General features: G+C 52.4%; 1 protein-coding gene across 2 annotated transcripts in view; it reads right to left on the reverse strand.

Moving 5' to 3' along the window:
* The window catches only part of LOC147650238 (maestro heat-like repeat-containing protein family member 7), a 170,312-nt gene extending 149,139 nt beyond the window's left edge, over positions 1–21,173 (reverse strand). Inside the window, exons 1-12 of one of the 2 annotated variants that reach the window (XM_086853476.1) lie at positions 20,621–21,172; positions 20,295–20,359; positions 20,037–20,186; positions 19,715–19,863; positions 19,283–19,430; positions 18,849–19,036; positions 18,622–18,759; positions 18,238–18,352; positions 17,947–18,084; positions 17,568–17,744; positions 17,288–17,443; positions 17,028–17,129 (exon numbers count right to left, since the gene is read on the reverse strand). In XM_086853476.1, coding sequence (XP_086709602.1) covers positions 17,028–17,129; positions 17,288–17,443; positions 17,568–17,744; positions 17,947–18,084; positions 18,238–18,352; positions 18,622–18,759; positions 18,849–19,036; positions 19,283–19,430; positions 19,715–19,863; positions 20,037–20,186; positions 20,295–20,359; positions 20,621–20,759 — 1,665 coding nt within the window. In that variant the 5' untranslated portion in view covers positions 20,760–21,172. Of the gene's footprint in view, positions 1–17,027; positions 17,130–17,287; positions 17,444–17,567; positions 17,745–17,946; positions 18,085–18,237; positions 18,353–18,621; positions 18,760–18,848; positions 19,037–19,282; positions 19,431–19,714; positions 19,864–20,036; positions 20,187–20,294; positions 20,360–20,620 lie in introns of both variants that reach the window. The other variant, XM_086853475.1, reaches the window with a different exon arrangement.
* Between the last annotated feature and the right edge of the window lie 1,993 nt (positions 21,174–23,166).

Consider the following 23,166-nt stretch of genomic DNA (forward strand, 5'->3'; position numbering starts at 1 on the left):
AGTCAGAGCTGCCACAGATGGAAATATGCTCTTTATGGCCCCCTGAATTTCAGTCACTAGTATATGGCCTCAGCTCCTCTAAAAAGGATCACAAATCTACACAAAGTCCCCACGTGCAGCTCTGTGCTTTTGGGTCCTCCAAGATATTTAAAATCCCATGGAGATGGAGTGCTCCCTATTGACCATCCAAACACAAAGAAACACACATTATCCCAACATGACTATGGAATAAATCACCATCTGCTTCCAAGAAGGTGAGGAGGAAGAATTCCTGCAGCCACAGCTCTGGAGCTGGTGAAGCAGAAAACTCGTCATGGTTCAATTAATCTCACAAAAAGAATCAAAATCATGGCTGCCTCTCTGAAATAGATGCAAATCTCCATTCCCCTCTGGTGAGTGAGGCAGGGCTGGCAATCCTGTCTGAGCAGGTTGCTTATGAGATTTTAGTGCTTGTGGGAAAGCACAAGGGCACAATCCTGGGCATCTGGCATTTGCAAGGTGCTGTCTCCTCCCAGCTGAGGGCAGGAGAATGAACAGAAAAGCTCAGGCAGGGCAGACAGCTGGGGGCTCTTTGTAACAGACCCTGAAGACCTAAATTTGGGGGGAGAAAGGTGGGAGGGATTAGAGAAGCCTAGGATGATTTAGGACACAGAGCCAAGCTTCACACTTAATTCCCAGCAAAAGCTCAATAAAGGCAGATGTGCTCACAATTAAGAAACTGCTCTTGGAATCTCAGACTGGTTTGGGTTGGGAGGGACCTTAAAGGTCACCCAGTCCCACCCCTGCCATGGCAGGGACACCTTCCACTGTCCCAGCTGCTCCAAGCCCTGTCCAGACTGGCCTTGGACACTTCCAGGGATCCAGGGGCAGCCCCAGCTGCTCTGGGCACCCTGTGCCAGGGCCTGCCCACCCAGAGTAAAAGATTTCTTTGCCATTATCCAATCTAAGTTTGTCCTCCTTCAGTTTAGAACCATTCCCCTTGTCCTGACACTGTCTGCCCATATGAAAAGCCTCTCTTCCTCTGTTTCATAGGCCACTTCAGGCATGGGAAGTGGCTCTGAGGACTCCCCAAAACCTTCTCTTCTCCAGGCTGAACCTCCCCAGCTCTCCAGGTCTGTCTCTACACATCAGAGGTGCTCCAGCCCTCCCTCATCCCTACCTCCACCTGCAGCAGGATGGGATCTGAGCAGCAGGACCTCAGCCAAAGTCCCAGCCCAGGCACTCAGCTTTTGGTCCAAATTCAAAAACCCCTCTGTCTCTTGCTCCCCAGCAGCCAAAGGGAGATCACCCGGAGGGACCATCCCCTGCTCAGAGCCAGCTCCAGGGGTGACCAGCCCTCACCCCAAAGAGCAGCTCCCTCCTCCCCCATCCTCAGCCAGGGCATAGTTCCCATGAAAGTTTTCAGTGGCCCACAAAAACAGCCACAAAATCAGCAAAGTTTCATCTAAAAAATAACCCAGAGCTGGGCTTGGAGCCTTCCCTGGAAGCAGAGCTTTGGTTGAGACACAATTCCCTGTGGAATTCCCATGGGGAGTCTCTGATCAATTAGAGAACAAAAGCTGCTTTATCCAGCCCTGCTCTCCTGCTGAGGGGCCATACTGAATACCAGACAGTATCTCCTTAAACCAGAGAGATTCCCCATTCCAGCAGCAGATATCTGGGCAGCCTCTGTACAGCGCAACACCTTTCCCTAATATATAATGCTTCCATTTCTAGAGCCCTTCAGTAGCACTGTACTCAGAAGAGCTACAAAAATAATCACAGTCAATATTCTGGAGTCTTAACAGAGGCTTTAGTATCATTTATAAGTGGAATTTGTAGTAAACCACTCCTGCCTGGAGAGCAGGATCTCACTGAGAGCCCAAGAACTTCAGAAGTATTGAAAAGCTCCACCACAACCATTCACCTGCTGCATTTTAAATTTTGAATTTTCATTCATTCTCCCCTAATTACCAAACCCAGCCCTTCCTCTTAGCTCCAATTAAACCTCCATAGGCGTCTTCTAAGCCAGATTTAAGGGAAATTTGAACCACAAGAATTTGCCAGCAAATTTTATTTAAAGAAGCAAAGAAGTCTCTACCCTCAAGTAAATGTCTCCAGATTCAGCCAGCAGCAGGAGAGCTGAGGGCAAGGTCTGCTAGCACTTCTCTGTCCTCATTCCCAGGAGGATGGGATGGGATGCTCCTGCCTCAAGCATGGGGCTGACCAGAGGGATGGAAGAGGAAAAGAGGAGTTGGTATTTCACATTTTTGAGACTTTTTTTTTTGTTTGTTTTGCAGGCAGCCAAGCCAGCCTGGAGGCACCAAACAACATCAGCTAAAGGCATCCTGAGGGTTTTGCTGGGATGGGCAGGGTGGTCACTGATGTGCAGGTCACGTCCAGCAGCTCCCTGTGTCCAGTGCTGGGCAGGAGCAGGAGCTGGGCACTGAGGAGAGCCAGCTGTCCTGGAGCTCCATCTAGTGCAAGGCACCCTGGATTTATCCTGTCTCCACATCTGGGGAAGCTCCTGGAGCCACAGGATTTCCAGAGACTTTGCGCTTCACGATTCCCCCCATTTGCAGCTGTTGCTGCTGCTGGTGACACCATAAAAACACAGTTCAGGTGCATTTACAGCCAGGAAGGTACCAAAAGGACAGGGATTCTCTCTTCTTTTAAATCCTCTGGTTAGTTTTCAACTTGGAAGTACTTGGGGCTGCAAAAAGTGTTGTTCACAAGCTCTGCAACCTCTGAAAGAGCAGAGCAGCAGCAGGGCTCAGGTGGCTCAAACACAGCTCTGGTTTTCAGAAGGATTCCGACTTTTCACGTCTTGACTCCTCCATTGTCTTTGAAAGCCTCCACCACACCAGAAGGGCTCAGAGCTTCAGAAAAAGGTGGTTTCCCCTGAAAATCTTGCTGGGAGCTGCCAGCAAACAGGGAACCACACCATGAGCGTGAGAGGGTGAGCTCCTGGTTTTATTTTAAACACCAGTATCAAAAAGGGGGGAGAAAACATAAAAATAAAGAGGCCTATTTGGAAAAACAGAAATGTTAATTTTCAAAGGAATTACAGAAAAAATGGGATAAGATCCTTCTCATTGCTTTTTCGCCAGATACACTGAGCTGGACACAGAGACTGAGGATTTCTCTCCCCAGTGAAAATCCTTTTCCTAAAGCCCCTCTGCCATCCATGGCCACCACAACAGCCCCAGATCCCAGTGTTCTCCCCTCCTCCTGCACAGCTGCTCCTCAGGGAAGCCAAGACTTTGTGCACCTCATTATATTTTTAACCACACCCGCTATTCAGGCACTTTCAACTCCTGAGAGGGAGGGGAGATTTAAACAAAGAGAGATGTGTAAATACCTGAATAAAGACATGAATGATTAACAGAAAAAACTGTTAATAACTGTTAATTGTTTCCATGCCAATTGCCAAGATGCAGTAGAGGCTACAAGGGATTTCCAGCTATTAACAGGTGAGGAGGCAGTGGTGTTCAATGAAGGTCAAAGAGTGATTTATACGATGTGCTACAACACTTCTGCTCACTTTTTTATTAAATGTCTCTGCAGTGCTATTCCCTGGGAATTCCTGTTTTACACAACTTAAAACTGCTCAGCTTTCCATGAAATCACAGGATCATTAAGGTTGGAAAAGCCCTCTAAGATCATCAAGTCCAATTTTTAACCAAACACCAGCATTCCCACTAAACTGTATTGCCACGTGCCACGAATACTTGGCTTTTGAACACTTCCAGGGATGGTGACAACAACATCTGTGGCCAAAATGCGATGGTTTGGAGCCAACAGTGGGATATCCCCTAATGCACAACTCCTGCTGGAGAAATCTCAGGGAAACTCCATGCTGCCAGGCTTGGGAGTTTGAAAACTCTCAAAACCAAAAAAGAAATCAAAGCACAAATGTGTTTGTTCCTTGGAATAAAATACCTGTGGTTTCCCATGCTGGCTGCAGCCCCCCATCCCAGGGGATTCTCCGTTTTGTGTGGGCCCATCAGCTGCTGGTTTAATTTGGCCGTGAGTTCCACATGTCTCACAAAACCCTCTTTAAACAACTTCCAGAAATGCTTTTATTCCGAGGATGTTCTGACTTGAATGCATCTGATTCATCCCCCCCCCCCAAAAGGACCCTTTTACAGCACAGCCTGAGCAGCTGAAGGGAAGCAGAGTTGTTCTCTCCCTGCTATCACAATCAAGTTGTTTGGTATAAAATGTGGCTGAGGAGTGAATCCATAATGTTCCTGGCCATGTAAGGAAACTGCTATTACCAGGAGGAAAATGCAGGTAGTAACTCTGCGGGTTTTTCTCCACTGGAACTGTAATTAATGTGGATGCTGTGCACTAAGTACAGGGAGAAATACAGACTTCAGAGCAGTGAAAATGCATCTCATTAACACCGGAACTACTGTATCGTCCAAATGCATTATGTTCAGCAAGGAAAAGCTGGGTAATTGAATTCCCACCAAAGCACAGTTCATCTGCATCAAACAGCACCATGCTCATCGTGCAGCTCCTTCGGGCTGCTGCTGGAAATGAGGATTAATTAGGATACCTGCTCGTTACTCACAGAGCAGGCACACACACTGTGGTCAGGCTTGGGGCTGTAGTGAGAGGCTCTGCTCAAACCCCAGCCAGGCAGAGCAAGGCAACTCCAAAACTTTGGATCTTCTTGCACTCAAGATGCCCCAAGAGTCAACATTTTTTTTTTGTCCGTGAAGAAAAAGCTGGCAAAAACCCCCAACAATTCACAGGAAGACACCTCTGCTGCATAAATATTTCAGTAATAACTAATAAGTGATTTATGGAATTGGTTTTGAATTATTCTAGGCTGGATTGGCTCGAGTGGCAGGGATGTGCATAAATCATTCCATACACAGCACCCCCCAATCCCAACATGCGGCTAATGAACCCTCCGGAGCCAAACACACTCCTCCTTCAGGAAGAACCCACTGATCTGCAGCATTTTAATGGGTAAATTATTATTAATTTAAATAAATACATGAAAAACTCCCAAATACATCAGAGGAGAGAGTTTGGGAAGGGGAAGGAGGCATCCAGACAGAAACAGCAGAGAGGGTTTGGAGGTTTGGAGCTGGAAATCTGTGCTTTGAGCAGTTTTTCAGTCAGATCCAAGTGGGACTAATCCATCCCTTTGCTGCAGAACCTCCCATCCATGAGCCCCAGCACTGGGGTGTGTAAGGGCAGCAGGAGCTCGTTAAATGCATTTTAACTCATTATCATCATGTATTCTCCCTTTTCCTCCCCTGTCACATGTTCACCAGAGCCCCAGCACACAGCTCTCTGGTATCCCACCGACACAACTTCCAGGCTGAGAAACCCCTGCAAAGCCAAACCCCAGAGTTATTCTGGGCGCAGGCATCTTGGGGTAAAGCAGCACACGGAGAGGAGGTCACCCCATCTCATCTTGGGGTCCTGGTATGATTTTCCTCCACATTCACCCCAGACCCTGATCCCCCCCAAAGCCCCCCACAGTGAGAAGGGGCCAGCCCCCTCAGCATGCCCTTTGGGTGTCATTTTGGGCTGTAGGGGAGGCAGTGGGAGCAATCCATCACCCTCAACCTTTGGAAAACCAGTGACTGCTGGGATATCATTTTAAGCTGCCACTTGGGTGAATTTTACTCCCTAGAGGTGCAAAGGATGCTGAGCTCTGGCTCATTCTGGCTCCCTAAGGTGGGACATGATCCCATCACTCCCAAGACCTCACTGTGCTCACCAGTGCCTCAGCTCCCATGCAGCCTGGCACACCCCATTACTTCAGTGCTTCAAATCCCATTATTCAGCTCTAACGAGGAAATCATTTTAATTAAGGAAATTAAAAATGTATTTGCTTTGGAATTTTAAGTAGGTGTTAATTTGAAGGGATGAAAAAGAGCCGTGCAGCCTGCTTGTGTGAGGAGCAGCAGGGGATGGGGATGGAGGAGGGGAAGGACCCTCTGCAGCACCTGGGGTCCCTGGGGAGCAGGGGCAGGGCACTAAGGCAGGAGCAGCAAAAGGCAGAGCCACCCCCCAGCTAAGGAGGGCTCCTGCTGATTCCATTCCTGCAGGAGGGTGGAGCCAGGTGGGAGTCAGGCTTTTCTCCCAACAAGTGACAAAAGGAGTAGGGCCTCCAGTTACACCAGGGGAAGTTTAGGTTGGATGTTAGGGAAAATTTCTTCATGGAAAGGGCTGTCAAACACTGGAACAGCTGCCCAGGGCAGTGGTGGATCCTCCATCCCTGGAGGAATTTCAAACCCCTGTTGATGTGGCACTTGGGAACATGGTTTAGTTTAGCAGTGCTGGGAGAACAGCTGGCAGTCAATGATCATAGAGCACTTTTCCAACCTTAATGATTCCACAGATCTATGAAATACTGTAGGAGACGCTTTCTGGGGACGGTCAGAGACACGGCAAAGACCTCTATAATCGAGTTAAGTGTTAGAAGTTTATTTCAGGGCGTGGGGTAGAGAGAGAGAGAGAGAGCCTGCTATGAGCCAACAGATAGAGCTCAAGGCGGGCTCAGGGAGAGCAATACAAAAGAGGGTAAGATACGAATACATGAGTTTAAGACTTAAGATTTCTACGAAAGAGAGTTACAAAACATAACAGAAGTGAGAGAGCCGGAAAAAGAGAGAGCGCGAGAGAGCGCGAGAGAGAGCGAGAGAGAGAGAGAGCGAGAGAGAGAGAGAGAGAGAGAGAAAGCGAGCTCTTCTATACCACTACTTATATAACCTATACCTTTGAATATTCTATTCCTTAACTAACCAATCTTTCTAAGTATACTAATATAGTAACATTTGTGTACAACCTATAGAAATCGCTATTTTTGCATATTTTTAGTTATCTCAGGGTCCTTCAGACCTTTCCTTATAAGGCTGGGATGAGGGGTCTCAGCTTGGTTTTATTGTAGGAAAGAATGTGTTCTGGCATACCAGCCCGGTTTCTTTGAATTATTCAAACCGTGCTATCATTTGTATTTCTTCCTTAGCCTTTCTGGCTACAAAGTCATATTTATAATTTCTTTCTAATTCTACCTTCCCAACATCTCCCCCGTTTTGTCTATGAATAACTAAGATATTAGATACGGTTCTACTCATTAGTTTCTGCATGCATTGGAGTATACAAGGTATAGCTATTAAAACTACAATTATCACTATCAAAATAATCAAGCTTATTTTACAAAGTTCCTTAAGCCAGGGTGCAAAGCTCCAATTATCAAACAAACCATCTAGCCAAGATGGGTCACTGATTGTGATTTGGTCTGCTAAGTCTCTTAGATTTTGCAGCTGTCTATGGATGGAGACAGAATGATCTGATAAATTCATGCAACATAAGCCTTGAAAATCCTCACAGCCATGTCCATGAGCCAGTAAAAGGTAATCAATGGCTGCTCTATTTTGTAATGTGGCATGTCTGATTGCTTCTTCATCTGTCAGTAGATCACTTATCATGACTGACGTGGCATTTACTTCTTTACTGAGCTAACAGCCTAACTTATTCAACTGTTTCAATGCAATTGCGGAACTTAATTGGGGTAAAAAGATACTCGCAGCAATAGATTCTCCAGAATTCCAAGGCTGAAAGTTGCTGTCACAATCATTCTCATATTTATTTCCTGTGGGGGATCTACTTTTTCTGTTTTTCTTTTTGACTACTTCTTTAACACTGGGAGCGATTACTGTAAGCTGTCCCAGGGCACAAGGGCCACCCTCTATATTCGAGGGTATGCCTTGCCAAGCTCTGTCTCCACAGATGAGCCAAATTCCTTTTGGAAAACGTATAGGTAATTTGCTAAATTGTTTTCCATAAGGTTGAACATATGAAATGAGCTTATTTTGATGACACCAGAAAGTCACATTACTATAAACTGGATGGTATGGGGTGACATTTAAACGAGGACCCTCTCCTTCCATGAGAAGAAAGCTGTAACAGATATCCATAGTTACTGAGCCTAGGATTTCAAGTTCTTGGATTTCAGATTCATAAACTTTAGAATTGTCAATATAAGTTTGGTGTTTTTGGGTAGGATCTAAAGCTTCAGGGTGATCATCATATGGCCAATATCTCTCAAAGGTAACATTATCAAAACCTTCTGGAAAAGGTACCCCAACTAGACAAGTCGAGAAAGGTTTGTCAGGGCTTGTGTCAGATAAACATATAGTGTCAGAACCTGCAGACCTGGCTAAAGAAACCCATACATTAGTTTTTGGTTGATTCACAGGTAAGGCTTCACTATACAGTGTTGGGAAGGTAGAATTAGAAAGAAATTATAAATATGATTTTGTAGCCAGAAAGGCTAAGGAAGAAATACAAATGATAGCACGGTTTGAATAATTCAAAGAAACCAACCGGGCTGGTATGCCAGAACACATTCTTTCCTGCAATAAAACCAAGCTGAGACCCCTCATCCCAGCCTTATAAGGAAAGGTCTGAAGGACCCTGAGATAACTAAAAATATGCAAAAATAGCGATTTCTATAGGTTGTACACAAATGTTACTATATTAGTATACTTAGAAAGATTGGTTAGTTAAGGAATAGAATATTCAAAAGTATAGGTTATATAAGTAGTGGTATAGAAGAGCTCGGTCTCTTTTTTCTCTCTCTTTTCGGTCTCTTTTTTCTCTTGCTTGCTCTTTTTTCCGTCTCTCTTGCCCTCTCTTGTTCTCTCTCTACCTCTCTACCCCACGCCCTGAAATAAACTTCTAACACTTAACTCGATTATAGAGGTCTTTGCCGTGTCTCTGACCGTCCCCAGAAAGCGTCTCCTACAATACAGATTAAAACAAAAAGATAAAAACAACATGCACTTGGGTAAACGACAGAACTCCATTTTTTTTTCTTGAGCTGCTTCTGGTAGATCACTTTCTTTTTGAAGATTCTGCGTAGATCAGGCTTGGGCGTCTGCTTCTTGGCTCTTTTTTGCAGGGTCACTGGTTGGTGTGGAGGTTTCAGCAGACTTCGATGTGCAGTAGGGTTTTCTGTGAATTCAGGTGTAGCGCAGTTAGGATTTCAGTGAGCTTTTGATCTCGTGCCTCTGCTTGAGCCGCGATTACTGCAGCTTGTGATGTTTGTGCTAAAAGAGCTTTTTCCAGCTTCTCCCCTAAGGTTCTCCCCAATTCAGTTGCTTGAATTGCTGCTATATGTTGTGGACTTCCTATTTTGTTACAAGCGTCTATCATTTCTGGCACTGTTGGCTTTTCTTTTCCCAGGGCTTTGATCACCTTCTTACATTCGGCATTAGCATTATTTTCGATAATGTCCCGTATCATAATTGGACGGGCTATATCATCACCACACTGGCGTTCAGCAGATTGAATTACACGATCCACAAATGTTGTGAATGGCTCAGAGGCTTCTTGGCTAATAAGGTTACAAGCTTTTTCAAAAGTTCCAGCAGGCTGAATTTGCAAGAAGGCTCGCCATGCCATTTTTTTGATGTCATCTAATGCTACCCTAGGCAGGTTTATCTGATTTTCATTTTGGTCATCTGGAGGTTCACCTGTGAGCTTTGACAGGGTGAAAGCACGCAAATCTGGATCATTACTACGTCTATAATTGTCCAATACATTTCTGAGTAGTCTCTTCCATTTCAATTCCCATAGCATAAATTGCGAATCTCTAAGGGTAATGCTAGCAAGATTTTTGCAGTCATTGGGCGTGAGAGTATGCTCTTCTAGTGTACTTTTCAGTAGTTGTTTAAAATATGGAGAGCAAATGCCACTGTCCTTTATCGCTTTTCGCAGTTCTTTTATCTCCTGGGGTGGAATAGCTGTCCATGTTCTTGGACCGCCCGCCTGCTGACTAAATAACACCGGCATTGCTAGGGGGTTTATGTTTTCTTCTTTGCAAATTTGTCTTTTGACTTCCAGCCAGTTTGTAAGTTGGCTATCATCATAACATTCTTGGGAATTTATGTGTAGTGGAGCTTCGGATTTTACAATCTCACTTTGAAGTGGTAAAGTCAGGGGATTAGCTGTTGCATGCATAGAATAGTTCACTGTCTCTCCTGTATTTATTAATGCAGATACTGTGTTAGAAATTCCCCCTTCCTTTTGTACCTTTTGTGTAGCCAGGTGTAGCGGCGGCCTTGTAGTTGTAGTGTCGGCTGACAGTAGCTGCGATAGGGGACGGTCAGGGGGCAGAACGGGATGCTGCACTTGCGGATAAGCCTCTGGGAGCTGCGGCACGGACGAGGGCAGGGAAGCAGGTTTCGGTTGTTCGCGGTTATAATGCGCGGGGGCATCTGACAGCGAAGCGGCAGTTCTTGGTGATATTACAGCCGGGTCTGGTAGAGGATCGGGGGAATACACAGGACCAGAAGCTGGCGGGAGTAGCGCGGTGTTTTGTGACCGTGTGGAAACCTGTGGCTGACACTGCGTTTGTGTAAGTTCCGGTCCAGGGTCGGTGGTGGTGGCCCTCGTGGCAGACAGAACCGGGACCTGCTGCGGCTCGGGACCGCGTGGCCAGAGAGAAACAGCAGAAGGAGCTGAGGGGGCCGGGGTGGGCCGGGCAGCGGAGGCTGGAACGTCTGCGGGCCGCGGCAAAACGGGAGGCGGAGAAAAATGAAACAACGAGATCTTCGAGGCAGCAGTGGTCTGTGTCGGCTCAGGGGCCGAGGTGTGACCCGCTGCTGCCGGCGGGGCTGACTCAGCGGTGACAGGAGGTAGTGGAGGAGTTAGGGAAGAGGCTGCAGTGTGGCTTTGTAGTGCAGAGAGAATATAAGCGGTAGCCGCGATGACGGCCGCAGGGTGCAGCGGGGGAGGAGCGGGAGATTCTCCGGTGGGGAGGAGGGGTGGTGGAGTTGAGGCGACAGCACCGACGGGGGGAGGAGCCACGATGACATCGCTGGGCGGAGGCGCAAGGGCAGAGTCAAGGGGCGGGGTCGCACCGGTGACGGGAGCGGGAGGGGCGGGGTGCACCGCGAGGGCAGAGCCGGGGGTGGGCAGCGTGGGGGTTGTGACAGCGGAGACGGGGTTTCTTGAGGGAGCGGGGAGCTCGCCGCTTGCTACACTGGGGGCGGGAACAGTATCGGGAGGGGGAGGGGGAGCAGGGGCGGGGGCCGCAGGGTCCGCCGAGGGGGATGGGGTCACCGGAACAGATTGCGAAATCACGGGGGCTGGGGGGGGTGGGGAAGGGACGCGCGAGACTGCGGATGCCGGAGTTGCTGAGTTTCGGGGGGCCGGAACGGGCCTGGCCACGTTTCGGGTCTCCGTGGCCAGGGACAAACGCGTAGTAGGGACCGGATCCGACGTGACAGCCACTGATGGTTGTTGCTTATTATGAAAGAGTTCTACGAGAGCTCTACACGCTGGGACTAGCTGCGCGGCAGTCATATCGCGGTGTGAGATATTATTAAAGAGTTTAATACCGACCATGTCCCAAAAATCTCTAGTAAATACAGCTGAACGGTCAGCGTTGGGGAAGTTAAGTAGAGTCCATTCTAAAAGATCTTTTAGCTCTTGTTTCGGTAAATTATTGGACTCAGAGCGTAATAAATGTTTTAGTCGCTTATAGAGGTCTCTGTCGTGAATAGAGTAAGATTGTCCCATGATTAAAACTTGTGCGCACTAACCTCAGTACCGGAGAAAACAGCGTATCCAATCCCAGCTTCTCGTGGGGGCTGGCCAGGCTCCCCTGCTGCGGCTCCAGACGCTGCTTTTCGGGTTCCTTCACCAAGCTCCGCTTCTAGCTGTTGCTTTGCAACACTGCAGCGAGCTCAGAACCCCTTTCCAGCACAGCACCAAGCAGTGCCAGGCACCTCGCTGTGCTCCACTCCCGGGCTGAGTCTCCCAGAGCTCCAAAAGACACCGATCCTCAGCGTCTCTGGACTCAGGAACTCCCCTTGCAACTTTAAAGAGCTTCGGCCCAACTCGCTGCTAAGCAGCGTGGTCCTTGCTCACGGTACTGGGAAAGCAGGCACGACAGATAAGTCTTAGTTACCGTCCATGAGGGTCTCTTACAGCTGAAGAAAACGATCTGCTCCTGCCTGGCTCGCCAATCTGTAGGAGACGCTTTCTGGGGACGGTCAGAGACACGGCAAAGACCTCTATAATCGAGTTAAGTGTTAGAAGTTTATTTCAGGGCGTGGGGTAGAGAGGTAGAGAGAGAACAAGAGAGGGCAAGAGAGACGGAAAAAAGAGCAAGCAAGAGAAAAAAGAGACCGAAAAGAGAGAGAAAAAAGAGACCGAGCTCTTCTATACCACTACTTATATAACCTATACTTTTGAATATTCTATTCCTTAACTAACCAATCTTTCTAAGTATACTAATATAGTAACATTTGTGTACAACCTATAGAAATCGCTATTTTTGCATATTTTTAGTTATCTCAGGGTCCTTCAGACCTTTCCTTATAAGGCTGGGATGAGGGGTCTCAGCTTGGTTTTATTGCAGGAAAGAATGTGTTCTGGCATACTAGCCCGGTTTCTTTGAATTATTCAAACCGTGCTATCATTTGTATTTCATCCTTAGCCTTTCTGGCTACAAAGTCATATTTATAATTTCTTTCTAATTCTACCTTCCCAACAAAATACAGCAAAAAAGGTGTTGGAAAATCCTTCAGAGAAGCTCTGAAGCCGTGAGGCCACAAGGAGGGACAAGAATATTGCCAAGCTGGCCCTGGTCCCTGTTACCGCTGAAGATCAATAGATCACGCGGACACAGGTTGAGGTGTGGTGAAGAAAGAGCAGAGTTTATTTTTCCTCCCAGGATTTATAGGCTTCTTACCATGGCCAGGCATTGGATGCTCAGGATAACACTTTCTCACTGCACTGGCCATGAGAAATGCCCATCAGAAGACGTGTAACAGAAAGAATGTACACATATCTATGTTTACAGTTACTGTCCTGGGAAAGTCCTTAGAAAACTATGTTAGCAAGCTCAGAAGCTGAGTTTTCAGGGCGACAGGTCCCCATGGGCTGCAGTGTCCTCTCATGTCCCCTGGTCCCCAAGGGCTGAGGTTCACCTGGAGGTGCCAGGTCCTGCTTCCATTCCCTCCTTCACTTGTTGCTAGTCTCCAACACCACAAGACTCCATCAGTAGTGTCCCAGGCTTTCCACAGGTGCCACCAACCCACTGGGAGCTCAGCTGAGTGCCAGTGCCACGGGGGGTGGGGGGGGTGGCTTTTGGCCAGAAGGAAGGAGATGCTTCTCACTTTGTGTCCTTGCAGCAGAGACAGCCCAGAGAAGGCTGCAATGCAAGGCTCAGCTTAATGCAGCAGGGTAAGAGTCCTACCAAAAACAGCAGCTAATTAGTTAAGTAATACCCAGTGTTATTAATGCTGCAGCTCTGCCATCACCCATGTATTTATAATAACAGTGTTCCCACTGTACTAGCATTAATCATAATGGATTTACTAAGAAATTAAGGGGGAAGGGATATTATCTCTCTCGGGAACGGCACTTGACAGCAGCCCTATTTACTGTGTGGATTTGGATTGGTTTAATTCTCAATGTCTCGCTCATTAATCTGCTTTTCCAACAGCCCCTCACAAACACCCCTCTGGAAGCACAACCACAGGAGGAGGGAGGCAGGACAAGCACAGCCGGCTGAGGGGGGCTCAGGCAGAGCAGCCCCAGGGAATCCTGGCACAGGGTCAGCACAACCACCAGGGCTGTCTCATGGGGTGTGAGGGCACGGTCCTCTCCTGCCTTGGTGGGCAGTGTGCACGTCTGGGCATCACCCTCTTCTCCAGCCAATCTGCTATTCTCAGCTCCATGCTTAAAAACTCCTTAGCTTTACCTGGTGAGCAAGGAATAGTCAGCAACTCTTCCCAACATTTATAACAAAAGCTCAAAGGTTTTATTGAAACTTGTTTTCCCATATGCCTTTCTCTTCATCAGGCTTCTGGCTCGGGACACTTGGACCAAGAGCAGCTTGTCCAAGCCAGGGAATGCAGTGAGACACCCACAAAGCTCAGGCCCACCAGCATAACCAGAACCCATTGAGCTTTCACCAATGGGTTTTTACCAATCAGACAGCTTTTCACTGTCTGATGAAAATGAAAGATTAATATATGTCCTGAAAGTCAGATGATCTGAGTAAAATTAAATCCTGATGAAAATCAAAGCTTGGTAAAAATTAAAGCCTGAAGTCCAAAGTGATCCAGTGATTTTTACCAGGAGTACTGCTTTCCTTGGTTGGTTTATAGCTGTGAGGAAGGACAGAGACATTTTACCACAGCTTGCATTAAACCCCTCTGATGCCTTGCCTGGGAGAGTGGAAGTGGCCTGGAAGCTGTGCACCTGTCAGCAGGAAAACAAGCTGGAGGAAAAAGGCTCCCAAATCCCAGAAAGCCCTGGAGCCTCCTGGGCTGGTGTCCCCATCAGGGGCAGCTGGCTGTCCTCAGCCAAGGAAACACTGGGATTCCACTGGATTTATTGTACCTATCCATTGCATCACACAAAGGATCTGAGGACACCTGGCTAATTTTTTCACCCCAAGTTCTTGATACATAAATAAACACACTTCCCCCTTTTCTTTGTCCATTTAATATTTTTTTCTTTCTATTTTCTGCTTGAGGAGAGGGCTGGGCTGAGATTCATGAGTGTTCAGGAACACCCCCATGTCCAGCCCCCAGCCAGGGAGGCCGCAGTGAAGCCTCCTCAAGGTCTTCTCTCCTCCTGGCTGAGCAGCCCTAGCTCTCTCAGCCTTTCCTCAGAGCAGAGGGGCTCCAGCCTGCGGCATCTCTGGGGCCTCCACTGCCTTGCCTCCAACAGCTCCAGCTCCTTCTGTGCTCAGGACCCCAGAGCTGGGGCAGGGGTGAGCCCGGGAGGGGCTGCAGCTTCATGGGCACCAGCAGGGAATTTTGTGTTATCCCTGGAGAGGAACTAAATGCACTCTGGTGTTGAGGGATAAAATGAAAGGAATCAAGCCTACCCTGGGCAGGGTTGCCACCAGCACCAGCATTTCCTTGTGCAGTCTGAAGGGATCTGTCAGGGGCAGATCCCAGGGCTCCCCTTGCTCCGGCCCCCAGCCCAAAGCAGCTGCAAGGATGGCAGGGCTGGGCTGCGGGTCCGTGCCCAGCTCAGTTCGGAGCTCCCTGTGCCACCACAAGCACAGGCTCCAAAGCAAACCCTGCCCATGGGGACACTGCAGCCGTGCAACACTGGCACCCTGCAGCTGAGGCCGAGCCTGCAGCACCTTGGGGTACCCACACAGCCCAGACTGTCCCCAAGGCTTCCTGGAGCCTGAGCCCAGGCTCAGAGGCCCCAGGGCTCCCTTCTGAGGAGCTCCGGAGGAACCGAATAGAGAGAGCCTCGGAGCCCTCAGCAATCCCGCCAGCAACCCACAGGCTGGAGGACACAGACGGCGCTTCCTGGCTGGGAGAAGCCTCGTGCCCATCTCCAGGCACCACAATCACAGCGATCCCCACAGCTCCAGCCCCTGCCCAGCCCCTCTGTGGGCAGCGTTAAGGCTTCAGCAGAAGCACCAAAGGCCGAGGGCCTTCTGGCCATTTTCCCTTCCCCACTGCACGCCTGGGCAGCTTGCTGAGCACAAGCACCCCTTTCCCCTCTCCCCCTATGCCCTGCGCACACTGGGCACCAGAGAAAGCACCTGAGACACTGGGTATGAGAACACATTCTATATTTCTATATATAATTCTGTATCTATATTCTATATATTTCTAATTCTATATTTCTATATTAAAGAAGAACAAAGAAGAAGGAAAAAAAAAAACCATCTTAAAGAAAATTCCTGCCCGGCTCAGATGGCCCCGGCAGACAGAGAGCCTCTCAATTTAGCTCTCCTCAGAGCTCCAGCAGCACAGCCAGCCACGGGCCCACAGACAAGGGCGGTTCTTGCGTGCCCTGCGGAATCCATCTTGCCACTTCTGCAAGATGGAGCCTGGAGCTGCCCGGAGGACAAAGGCTGTTTCCAGAGCCAGCCTTCTGATGGCAGGGCTGATGTCCTGTGCCTTGTCATCAAGGGCTGCAAGAGAGAGGAACAGTTCTCCATGGTCAGATCTGGATCTGCAGGGACCCAAGGAGAGCCCCGTGCAAGGGCCAACGCAGGTGGCTCTGGCCATGGCCAGGAGGGAGCAGGGACCAAAGGGATCAGCCCAAAGCCACTGGACACTATTGGCACTCGTGCCCCTGAAATCTCTGTGTGTGCCCTGGTCACACCAGGCCTGGTCCGCACAGGGAGCAGAGCCCTCGGCAGCCGGGGCAGGGATTGCAGCTCCCCTTGGCAGCCGGGGCTGGCAGCCCGCTACTTGCACTCACCCTGACAGATGCTCTGGAGCTCTCGTTTGTTCCCCCGGAGGTGCCACCCGGCCATCCCTGGGAACACAGAGCCTGTCAGGGTCCCAGCAGCACAGCTCCCTGCCAGCGGCGCTGCCAGCCCTGGGGCCACACGGCCTCCTGCCCCGGCAGGGCTCAGCCCCGGCCCTTGCCGCATCCTGACTCAGCCCAAGGGCCCGGCTGCCAGAGGCCGGCAGCAGCAGCCCCGAGGGCAGCCGGGGCTCCAGGGCCGGGGCAGCAGCCGGGGCTGGGGCCGAGCTGCGGCGGGGCAGGGAGGGAGCCCAGCCCGGTTCGTGGCTCACCAATGAACCTGATGGCCGCCGCTCGCAGGGACTCCTGCGGGCTGTCCAGGTACAGCAGGACCCGGTGCAGGTGCTCAGCCGCTCGGCTCCTGTCCTGTGCCAGCTGCAGAGGGCGGCGGGAGGGAAGGGTTGGTGCGGGCTCTGCCCCTCGGCCGGGCACTGCTGCCTGCGGCCAGCCCCGGCCTCCCGTGCCCGCCCAGCCCTGAGGCACCGGGCAGCAGCCGCTGGCGCCGGGCTCTGGAGGGGGCAGAGGGCCGGCTGCTGCCCGGGGAGCCGCGCTGCTGGCCTGCCCGACAGAGCAGCGGTGCCGGGGCTCCATGGGTACACGGCTCGGGGCCACAGGGGGCTGGAGTAGAGCCCGCGGGGCCCAGGGAAGGGAGCAGCGTGTGGGGCACAGGCTGGCGGCCCTGGGTGCGGCACTGGGCAGGGCACAGCTGCCAGCCGCACACACTGAGCTTCTCCAGCCTGGGGCTGGGGCTTCCAGCCCGCCCTTACCAAGCCCTCGCCGAACCTCCAGGTCTGATCCACCCGCAGCATCTGCTGGAGATCCTTCCTCTTCAGGAATCGGGCGGAACAGAGCAGCGTTTCCCGGGAGGCCTGGAGAGCAGCAGAGACCCAGAGATGGCACCACAGCCCAGGGCACAGGACCCACGTCCCTGGACCAAGACCGGGAGGGAGCTGCAGCCTGCGAGGCAGCAGAGCAGGAGGCAGCCGAGCGCCCTGCCAGGGAGCCACGGCAGCTGCCGAGTCCTCACATCAACCACGCGCTGGTTCTCGTCATGGCAGTGCAAGGAGAGTGGGAGCAGGCTCTGCTGCACGTGGGACTTCAGGGCCTTTTTCCCCTCCTTTGGTACTAAATCCATCATCTCTTGGAAGATGAACATGGAGCACAGCTGCACCTGGCTATCGTCCTGTACGAAAGGAAGAAATAAAGACCTCATCATCAGCTGCTTCAGGCCCACCTGGGCAGAGGCCTGCAAATGCCCAGGGCACAATGCCCAGGCAGCAGCCATGGCTGGAGACACAGAGCCTTACATTGTCAAAGAGCGGCAGGAGCGCCTCAGCCAGCTGCAGGCCGAGGGGGATGGTTATCGGGCCACCATTGTACAGGAACAAACGGCTGAGGAGAGCGATGCTCATCCCAAGCACATGGCTGTCATTTTCCCACAGGAGCTCCACGAGCCTTTCATGCAGGCTCCACATTCTTTTGGCCTGTGTGGAACACAAGAGTGTGAAATGCCACCCTGCTGCCACAGGGCCCAGAGGCCAAAGGCCTGTGCCAAAGGCCTGGGGCAGGAGGCAAGAGGCAGGAGGCAGGAGAGCTGGCAGCAGCTGCCTCAGTGCCCAAAGGCCAACCAAGCGCAAGCCACTGCCTTCCCCAGCCCCACGCCGGCAGCCGCTGCCCCCTTCTCACCATGGAGGAATTCTTGCCGAGCACCACAAGGCCTCTGAGTGCCAAGCGACGCCTCTCCCTGCACTCGCTCTGCAGTTTGTTTGATGCGATCTCCAGGACGCTGTCACGGTATTCACTCGAGTCCAGGCACTCCAACATCTGAAGGGCACAGGCCGGTGATGGGGCAGCAGCGCACAGGGCTGGGCCCAGGCAGCAGCACAGGGCGTGGGCACCGTCCCGGGCGGCTGCGGCACCGAGAGGGCAGAGAGCTGGGAGACAGCTCAGCGAGACAGCGCTGCCCTTCAGGCTCACCTCCACAAGGAACGCCATGGCGGCCAAATCCCCGTGTGCCGTGTCTTTGCTGAGCAGCCCGAGCAGGTAGAATGCAATCGCAGAACACAAGGGTAGGGACACGTGACGCATTGCTCTGACGGGAGGAAAAAGGAACCAAGACCCTGAGCCAGCGGGACAAACCTCTCCATGGACTGACTCCCAGGAGGAGCTTGGCCCTTCTCCACCACCCTGCAAGGGGACCCAGGCCCTTTGGGAAGCAGCTGCTCTTGGGCACCCTCCTCTCCCAGGCTTGTGCAGTGTCCTTGGCCATCCCTTGGTGACAAGGCCCTCTGGCCCCTGACCACGGGGACTGTGTGGGGCACCCCAGGCACGGGGCACAAGCGCTGTTTGGTGGCAGCTCACCTGGCCAGCACACCCACAGCACAGTGGTGCGTGCCAGCACACAGCAGCGTGTCCCAGCCACACTCGTCTTCCACTGCCGCCACCACATCCTCATAGTGCAGTCGGCAGAGCAGGGCCTTCAGGGTCTGCACTGCAAACCTGTGTGCACGGCAAAGCCCAGGTGATGCTGGGAGCACGGGCTGCTGCCCTGGGGACATGGCAGGGACAGGAGGACTGGCATGGAGCACCTGTTGGGGCTGATGGCAAGGCCGTGTTGCTGCTGGCATCTCTTCCAGAAGGTATCGACCTTCTCTGGCAGATCCAATGTGCTGAAGAGCACTTGCAAGAGCAGATGCACCAAGAGACGGGGGAAATACACTGTCACTGCATGTGGGACACAGGGCAGCTGGAGTATCTTCCATATCACCACAGTTGCCTGCGAAGGACAGAGCAGCCTGAGTCAGTGCTCAGTGCTCAGGTGTCCATGTGGCAGGGCCCGAGCGTGGCAGGGAGAGGCCAGTGGAGATGTAGGGACAGCAGCCGGCCTGGTGGCCCTGGAGCTGCTCCTAGGCCAGGTTTGAGCCCAGTGCCTGAGGCAGGGAGATGCCATGGGAGGAGGGAGGATGGAGACCTGAGGGAGAGGTGACCTTGGGGTGAGCAAAGGTCAGTTGCAGAAACTCACAGCCAGGGCAAGGACAGCCGTGTGGTCCCTGTCGGAGGTGCACATGCTGAGCTCTGGCCAGGTGCCCAGCACATCCAAGAGTATCAGCATGGCCGGCTCTGCAGCCCTGCACGAGCACATGATGCTCTTCCACATGGTGGTAGCAGCTCTGTGGGGACAGAGTTCTGTGTCAGGGGGGTCTGGGACACATCCCCGTGGCCTGGGCAGCAGCAGGGAGCTGAGCTGGCTGCCAGCCCTGCCTCTGCCCACTGCCCCTCTGTGGCAGCCCAGCCCTGTGGGGACTGGCCCCTGCGGGCAGCAGGCTCGGGGGCTGCTGTGCCAGGGCTGACAAAGGGAGGAGCCACAGGGCCCTGGAATCCTCTGTTTGTCAGACACCTGGGCCAGGCTGTGCAGGGGGATGCCCTGAGCCCTCTGGGCACGTGGGCCCTGTACCTGTCACACCATGGGGCCACACGCAGGAGAGCCATCACCACGTCAGCAGGCTGTGCCTCTGTCAGATCCAGAAGGGGCCTGCACAGATTGTACTCAGGAAACTCATTAGCCTTGAGCCACTGGTGGATGAACCTCACCATGGGGAGCACCTGGAGAAGGCACAGGGAAACTTGGAAAGCTGCCAGCAGGAGTAATGTGCCCAGCTTCCCAGAGAAGTGCTTCCCTTCCCACCGCACTGCCACGGCCTCAAAGGCTCGCAGTGAGCAGCTGGCGTGGCCAAGCAATTCCTGGGAGGATCGAAGCCAGGCCACAGGCTGCTTACTTGCTTTGGATTGGAAGGACCCTCCTCCACAAGCATGTCCAGCAGGGCAGCACTGGCCTTGGTTTTGAAGATGGGAGAGTATGCTCTGACCACAGTGCCCATGGCACTGGTCTCTTCCTCCCGAATTCTCTTCATGAATTTGCAAATCATCTGCAGCAGAAGGGCAAGAAATGAGGGACATTGTATGGATGCTCCAAGCGTGGTGCTGGGCTGAGCAGGGACAGCAGGCCCAGCCCAGGGGGGGATGGCTGCAGGTACCTGCGCTGTTGTGCGGAAGAGGCCACGGCTGCGTTCCTGCTCTCGAGTGCGCTCCATGGCTGCTCCTGGCAAAGAGCGAGCGCAGCTTGAGCTGAGGGGCTGCGGGAGAGGCCGGAGAACACAGCCCAGCCCTGCACTCCCCAGGCAGGGACAGCCCCAGGAGGCCCCAGGGCACAGAGTACAGCTCCAGGGCGTCTGCCCCAGCCCCACTTCTGTCCTGTCCATGGACGTGTCCCCGGGGGATGGGATGGGATGGGATGGGATGGGATGGGATGGGATGGGATGGGGCAAGGCCAAGCTGGCTGCAGGCCCAGGTCTGCTCTCGCCCTGCTGCGGTGGCTGGAATTGCTCCAGCTCTTCATGCTGCTGTGCTGGGGCAGTCCCAGGGCCTTCTTTCTCCTCCTTCACCCAGGTCATCTTGGGGACACTCGGAGGTCTCTGCTCAACATCACTGCCTGGATTCATGGCTACTTGCAGCAGAGGTGGCTCAGAAAAGGTCTGAGTTGGCAAGTCCTGCAGCTGTGCCTGGAAGGCACCTGCAGGAGTGAAGTCTTGGCAAGGCTGCAGGACAGCCAGTCTTGCACTTGGGTCTCAGGGGCTCGTGCCACAAGGACAGGAGACTCGTCGTCAAGGACCGCGGTGAGGAAATGCCACGGTCTGGGCTCGAGCACACCTGAGAAGTGTGGTGCTTCACCTCACCAGAAGTGAAGCCTCGGGAAGGCTGCAGGTCACCGAGTGCTGTGGTCTGGCCTCGAGGTGACCTGCAGGAGTAACGCCTCAGAAAGGCTCTGGGTCAGCAAGGAGTGAGTGTGCCGTGCGGGGGCTCCTCACAGCACCACTCTGTCCCGTCCTGCCCTGTCACGTGCACCAGGCACTGTGGTGTGGCTGTGTCACCGCCAACACTAATGTCCATGTCAAGGCCCCATGTCACAAAGGGCCCTTGGACACCCTGTCCCGTTCCATTCCACGGTTACCATGCTGCACCGTGTCACCAAGGGCCGTTGCACACGCTGCCCCCTGCCCTGGGGCTCCACCCAGCCCGGCCAAAGTGGCCCAGCTTGGAAGCAATGCCTTGGCCCAAGTGTCTCAGACAGCCCAACAGGATCTTTAGGAACAGCTCAAACCATCAGCAAAGGCTGCCCTGCTCTGTGGGCTCAGGGCAGCAGAAGGAGCCCCCTGGGCTGCCGAGGCAGCCGTGGCGGGAAGGGCGCGGGGCCCTCCACAGAAGCTGTCACGGCCTCCTTGGGACATGTCCCGCCTGGTGGCCATCCTAAACGTGGCGGTGTGACACAGACCAGGAACGTGTGGGCCAGGGCCCGAGTGCTGTTCTGACCCCACTGAAATCAGCAGGGGTGTCAGAATCCTTGCCAAAGCAGGCCTGCCACCCCCCGAGCCCTGGCAGTGCTGGTGCCCATCTCCTGCCCCAGAGACCTGTGCCCTGGGGGGGCTTCTGTGCCAGAGGGCAGCCAAAGCCAACATGCATTGGGGGCTGTGCTCCATCCTACAGGGACTGTTGGCCAGAGCACCTGGAACAACTGGTGGCAACACTTGGGATGTGTCAGATGATGTTGCTCCTTCCTGGAATGTTGTTTTTCGTGGAAGGGATTAGCAGTAGCACAAAAACACCAACAGCTACTGAATTTCGCTGGACAAAGAGACTCCACAGAGATGCTGTCATGTATCCTTGTGCCTTTCTGCCTTTCTTGCATTTTGGAAGAAAAAGAATTGGCCCAGCCTCTGCTGCAGTTGCTGTGTGTCTGCCTGTGGCAGCTCATGTGCAAACACAGCTGGCGGCCTGCTGAGCACGGCAATGGACGGCCACAAACAGGGAGGTCCCCAGTGAACATCGAGGCAGACACCTGGGGAAGTGCAGAGCATAGGGATAACTGTGGGAACAGAAGCTGGTCTGTGTCTCTGATCATGGTGCTGATGCCCTAAAGCTGGGCAAGAAAACAGTACTCCATGGTATAAAGGCCTATAGAGCAGGTATTTATTTATTTGATGCCGGGAGGGAGTGGCATAGCTTCAGCACAAACTCACTCCTCCATTCTTCACACAGTACTACCTTTTATACATTTTTTTAACTTAATGTTCACATTATACTTTCCAAACCTTCATATTGCAACCTATTTCATAATCACATGCTAAATTTGCTGATTTCCAAAAAATTCTGCATTCACATACCCTTTTACAAAGTAATTAATTCTTTCTGCATCCAGCTTTTTGCATAGCTGAAGCATTATCTCACTGCCTCGGCACCAGCGTGCCTGGTGTCCAGCCTAGTGTCAAACTAGGACACTGCAATAAAATGGAACAAGGCAGTGTTGGTACCTCCAACACAACAGTGGCAGTAGAAAGCAGGGCTATTGTTATCTCAAGCCAACCGTTTGTGTATCCACTGGAGTCACAGAAGCACCTGGGCATTTCTGCAGCTCATTTAGGATCCAACTGGGAGGCTCCAACCAAAGCAGCAGGGCTGCAGTTGATTTGTGCCCTGCGCTAGGAACATGTGAAGCCACGGATGGCTGCTGAGGAGACGGGGCTGTGATGCTCGCGTGCAGCCAAGAGAGCAAGAGCAGCACCTTTCCAGGGTGTGAAGGGGCTACAGAGAAGTGGGAGAGTGACTCTTTGTCAGGAACTGTAGTGACAGGACAAGGGGAAATGGGTTCCAATGGGGAATAGGAGTGGATTTGATGTTAGGAAAATATTCTTTGGTGTGAGGTGGGTGAGGCCCTGGCCAGGCTGTGCAGAGAGGCATTAAAGGACAGGCTGAACAGGGCCCTGAGCAACCTGGGGAGGTGGGAGGTTACTCAGGGCTGAACAAGAGGACCTATAGGGTCCCACCCAAGCCAAACCATTCCAGGATTCCATC

Source organism: Cyanistes caeruleus, chromosome 16 (genome assembly GCF_971803275.1).
Source record: "Cyanistes caeruleus chromosome 16, bCyaCae1.hap1.1, whole genome shotgun sequence".
In the NCBI taxonomy this organism is placed as follows: Eukaryota; Metazoa; Chordata; class Aves; order Passeriformes; family Paridae; genus Cyanistes; species Cyanistes caeruleus.